Here is a 5,745-nt window from a genome sequence, read left to right on the forward strand (position 1 = left end):
ATGACTGAAAAATTTCATTTTTTCTGAAAAGGTGGTGTCTATTTACTTGTGACCACGCTGTGTAGATCAGAGAAAGCATCTTTCTACAGTACTTCGTGCCATCAAAAATATCAAGGGAATACGAATTGAGAAGTTAAATTATAGGAGTCTAACTAAGGCAAGAAATCTGTGTGAGCGTAATGAGACAAAACTATGTAGTAATGTGAACATAAAAGGAGAATTTTAGCTATTTAAGAAAGTGTTTTCATGTAGCTGGTTTTGTTTTATTCTTGTTACATGTTCTGTAATGCCTGAAATGAATTTGGAAACACCTTTGATATCGCTGCCAGTGCCCAAAGGATAAAAGATTTGTTGTTAGCTGCATACCTGTTACAGGTTTGATTTATTTCTTTGGAGCTGATACATTAAACGCTCCAGAAAACTTGAATTTGTCTAAAATAATTCAAATCAGTAAACTTCTCTTGGGCAAAATTTAAATGTTTATTGAGAAAATACAAATTAATGTAAATATATATAAACATTTTAAAATCAAACAAAATGAAATAATACAAAAAAGACCAAGACAAGAGCAATTATAAAGTGATCAATCGGGATGGAATTCATGATTCCAGTGATATCCCCAGATGAAATGGAGTTTAATTTTTCTATGCATTTGTATGAGATACTATTTGAATACTAACTTTGATACTGAGGTTTGGTAGCAGATCTTGCTAGTGTTCTTTTATATTCAAAATTTTATATGCCGTTTTCGTTTTGATTTATTAAACTTTTTTGCGTCAAAATAGCAAAGCCTAACAATTACACGTTCTTCGCGTGTTTATGATTAATTATACTTTCATTCATATATTTGGTACTGCTAATCGTAAATCTTTAGGGCAGCTGTCAGTTTTTCGAGCACCTAAGAACAGAAGTTAACACGTTTATTTTAACGAATCAAAATTTTACATTCGCTGGATATTGAATATTGTCAAACATTTTACCTATTTGTTGTTTAGTAAAAACTAAATTTCCAAAAAAATAGTCATTGTTAAAACTATTGGTAATTCTCATAGAGTATCTTCAGGATTCTGATTCATTTTAAACCTTGTCTGTCCAAGTAACGGGAACAGAGTGTGCACAGTGGGGGGTGGGGAATCACCCACTTATTTTTGAAAAAGTAACTGAAATCAATTAACTCGTATTTAATACTGTTACACATCACTGCATATTAATTAATAAATTCCACGACAGCATATTATTGTGAAACATCCATACAAGTGAGGTTTTTCTGGGTTTTGTTTAATTATTGGTATTATCATTAAAACATTAAAAACCTTAACATCTGCGCTATCTATCATTATCACGTTTAGCTTTAATTGTATTTTATTTTAGTTTTTGATTTCTATTTGTAATATGTTTCTATATGGAATATGAAACAGTGAGGAACAGAATCTAACCTGGTAAGGCAACGTTCGAAGCTGATCTAAACAAATTATATTAACATTAGATTAACAAATATTTAAACACAACAGCATATATGGAATCAATTCCAAGGCTAGCGACGAATACTATTGTTTAGAAAGGCGGATGTAAGAAAAAGCCACAATAAAGACTGTTAATAATTTCAAAAACATTACTCGTACGTAGTTTGACTAATACATCAGTATGACAGCGGTAAGTCTACGGATTTACAACGCTACAATCAGAGGTCGATTCTCCTCGGTGGACACAGCAGATAGCCAGGTATGGCTTTGTTATAAACAACCACACACTTGACCAATACAGATGTGCTAACAAGATGTTTTGTTATAAGTTTACTTTTGATTGTAAAAGGGCTCATTCTTTCTTAGCCTTGGTGTTGTACACGTAATCTGATATCAGCAAATGAATGATGTACGTTTGTTTGTTGTTAAGCACAAAGCTACACAATGGGTTATCTGTGCTCTGCCCACCACGGGTATCGAAACCCGATCCTAGCGTTATAAGTCCACAAAATTACCGCTGTGCCAGTAGAGGTAGAATGATGTATGTATAGGGCTTTAGTTATAATCCTGGGTGTTAAAATCCACCCTACATGATGAGCATGGATATTGTGGTTTCGTTGGTAGCAATTTACAAGAAACAGTTGGATTTCATTATATATTTTTACTCACTACTAGAAGCCCCTTATTAGGACAGTTCAGATTGAGAGTGGAGTGTTTGGATTGCTATTTTTTTTCGCTATTCTATATTAATTTTGTTCTCTCGATCTTGGGTGTATATATATATATAATGTGGGTAAAGGTTATTACTGTTTCTTTTTATTATTATTAGAAGCTCTGAATTTTCCATGTGTTTATTGAAGAATATTTTTTTCATTGTTATATGAAAATGTTTGGAGAAAATGTAAAATGAAATATAACTTTTACTTGATCATTAACTTTTCATTTCTTTTTGGTTAGGAACTCGCCGTCATCCTTTGGAACTTTAGAGACAAATAAATACAAAATGTTAATGATGTTTTCACTAGATAATCTTGCCATTTCTAAAAGTAAGTTCCTGTAATTCACTTACTTATTCTCATTACTTCTCTAGCTCTTATGCAAATGTTATAACCTTTATAAGTTTTAAAATTTTGGAAATGTAAATTTATTCCTTCTTTGCTGTTGTATAAAGCTTTCAGTTGTGCATGCTTCATTAATGAACTGGGTTCCATAAACCAAACCTGATTACGAAACTATTTATTGACTGTATTATTTTATGACAATGACTATCAAATGTACTTCATATTCTATCATGTTGAACTACTTGAACAAGAATAAAAGTAATTCAGTAGTTTTATTGTTGAACAAACTATAGATGGCTTAAGTTACCCCACTATTATTTTTCCTGTGTATTTGGTAGGTCATCCTTGGCTATTAAACTAATTTACTTCTACTGATGTTAGATAACTTTGAGATTAGTGTGATAGCTAACTGATGCTATAGAACTTTTCAATGTTTATAATTTCTAACGTATGAAGGTTAAATAGACATAATTTGTTATGTCGTTTAATTTGCAGTAGGATAATCAAAGTATAGACTTTTAAACTATAAGTGGTACCTATGAGAGTCTTTTTTTTTTATTAAGCTAGAATGAAACATACAAAAAGTTTTAACTATTTTTCAGGTTCAATTCCCTTCTATTGTTGATCCGTACCATTCTGCTATAACAAATTTGGCATAAGTTTAAAATATACAAATCTCCATTTTTCTCCAACATCAAAGTGATAATATCATATTTAGACTGTTCATTTCTTTCATTCAGTAGCATACGTCTTAAACTTACCTCAGTAGTTGTGAACTCATAATATGTCTGTTGAACTGCACATGTAATGGAATAATGACCTCTGGTTGAAGTGAAAGTATTCATAGCAATTTCTTCAACACTATCTTTAATATCAAAAGAACAATTCAATGTTTCACGAGTGGGCATCACAGTAATTGTTTCACCAAATGCAAGTGCTACTATATTATAGTAGTGTTTGTTTCCTAAAAATCAGTAGCACAGATTGTGATAGTTCACTGGTGTGTTAGAAACAAACTTAAATTAGAAAAAACAGAAACAAGACGTCAGAATCACTATTGGAAAGGTCTTTCAATATATTTTCTATTTCTCGTATTATTTTACTCACGAACTTTTGTCCCCCTGTCTTCGCTAATTGAAATGTCAAAGTATCTTATGTAAATTTTTTGTGATAAGATTGAATTATTAAGAATTTGCAGCTCTTTCAGTTTATTTTGTCCATAACAATGGTTGTCTCTAAACAAGTAAAATTGTTTGTCAATTAACAAATAAATTCCTTTAAAGGTCCATTTCGAAGTAAACAACACAATAAAACAAAGTTTCTTAAACACAGTATCATACAATTTATCTGTTACAGATTCCGATGCTAATATAAAAAAAGCAATGAAGGAAATTCAAAATTTGGAGGATGATATTTCTTTATTGGGCCGAATCAATGAGTTAATAGGAAACCTCAACTGTCAACATCAGGTAAAATTTTTTTAAATAAATGAGTTAATAGGAAACTTCAGCTGTCCATATCAGGTAAAAATTGTTTAAATAAATGAGTTAATAGGAAACCTCAACTGTCAACATCAGGTAAAAATTGTTTAAATAAATGAGTTAATAGGAAACCTCAGCTGTCAACATCAGGTAAAGATTGTTTAAATAAATGAGTTAATAGGAAACCTCAGCTGTCAACATCAGGTACAAATTGTTTAAATAAATGAGTTAATAGGAAACCTCAGCTGTCAACATCAGGTAAAAATTGTTTAAATAAATGAATTAATAGGAAACCTCAGCTGTCAACATCAGGTAAAAATTGTTTAAATAAATGAGTTAATAGGAAACTTCAGTTGTCAACATCAGGTAAAAATTGTTTAAATAAATGATTTAATAGGAAACCTCAGCTGTCAACATCAAGTAAAAATTGTTTTGTTTTTCTTTTATTTAGAATTCAAAATATTTTATAGCCTGACTAGCATGACATTTTCCTCATATTCGTTTCTAACTTTATATAAACCTAAATAATTCTTAATTATTGTATTTATTATATTTTCCGGCTTATGAATCAAACGTTATTTTAATGACTTAACTTTATTCTGTAGATTTTGGACGAAGCAATTGAGGATGTAATGGGTACAGTCAGTAAGCAATTACTTGAAAAGCAGACCACTGACCCGCTATTACTGAGCTTACAACTCACTGCTACGTTACAGTAAGTTTTCTTGTTATGTTACACTGCATTTCTTGTCACACAACAAATTTCCTTGTTTACTATATATCCCCCTTTTTTTTTTTTAGTTTACAGGATATAAGGTTTGTTCTAATGGGAAAGTGGCGAAAGCAGTTAAAATTATTGTCCATATCCAAATTTATTTATTTTAAAATTGCTTACACTGCTGACAAGTTTCGTAAAAAAAAAGTGGCCTGTGATTCGAAACGAGGGAATGACAGGAAATTCCTCCATTTTACCACAATAAGATGGTTTAAACAATAAAACTCTTTTTCAAATCAAATGCCATGTCAAAAAACAATTATTGTTAGAAAATGTTTTTCATTATAGTAAGTCGAGTGATGTATCGAGTTCAGTTCAGTTAGTAGTATTTTTGGTACTTTAAATTTTAATGTTAAATGAGGCTAATTTGTCTCGCTAGATTTCATCATATTTGTATTTAGTTTAGTTATAATCTTGACCCATTTCATCATTTCACATAATAGGTATCTATGCTTAACGCTGAAATATAACATGACGTAAACATTTTGTTTTGTTATTATGTTTTACAGACTATTAAATTACATTTTAGTCTTTTGACTCGATACTTGTTTATACATTTCGTTTCCAGATATTCCAAAATAATGCTTGTTGCACTGCTTAGCCTACCTCTGTCTGGTAGATGTTTTTTTTTTATAATGAATGAACATTTTCAGATTTTAGTATTTTAAAGAAAGATAATTGTAGAATGGAAAGTATTACAAAATATGATGATTGATGTAATAACTGAAACAGAAACATAACTGAATGCTAAAGATAAGAAGATGAGCAATTTTTTTTTCGCCTTTTATAAGCACAGCATTGTAACTAGTATATGGTAAATGAAATATGAATCTGGTTTGTTTTAGGGGAATTCCTGTCAGTTTTCTCGTGTGATCCTGAAAAACAACGACACTTACAATATATACTTTGCACATATTATTTCTATATTTTGCTTTCAGGTATTTTATTCATTAGCATAAATCGTG

At 30.4% G+C, this 5,745-nt stretch overlaps 1 protein-coding gene across 1 annotated transcript in view; it reads left to right on the forward strand.

The window, feature by feature from the left end:
- Positions 1-5,745, forward strand: part of LOC106458987 (rho guanine nucleotide exchange factor 17-like) — a 74,828-nt gene that overhangs the window by 36,804 nt on the left and 32,279 nt on the right. Inside the window, exons 5-7 of the mRNA XM_022385357.1 lie at positions 2,421-2,509; positions 3,881-3,993; positions 4,611-4,720. Of these exons, the coding sequence (XP_022241065.1) occupies positions 2,421-2,509; positions 3,881-3,993; positions 4,611-4,720 (312 nt within the window). The remainder of the gene's footprint in view (positions 1-2,420; positions 2,510-3,880; positions 3,994-4,610; positions 4,721-5,745) is intronic.

This window comes from Limulus polyphemus, unplaced genomic scaffold, assembly GCF_000517525.1.
Source record: "Limulus polyphemus unplaced genomic scaffold, Limulus_polyphemus-2.1.2 Scaffold542, whole genome shotgun sequence".
Classification (NCBI taxonomy): Eukaryota; Metazoa; Arthropoda; class Merostomata; order Xiphosura; family Limulidae; genus Limulus; species Limulus polyphemus.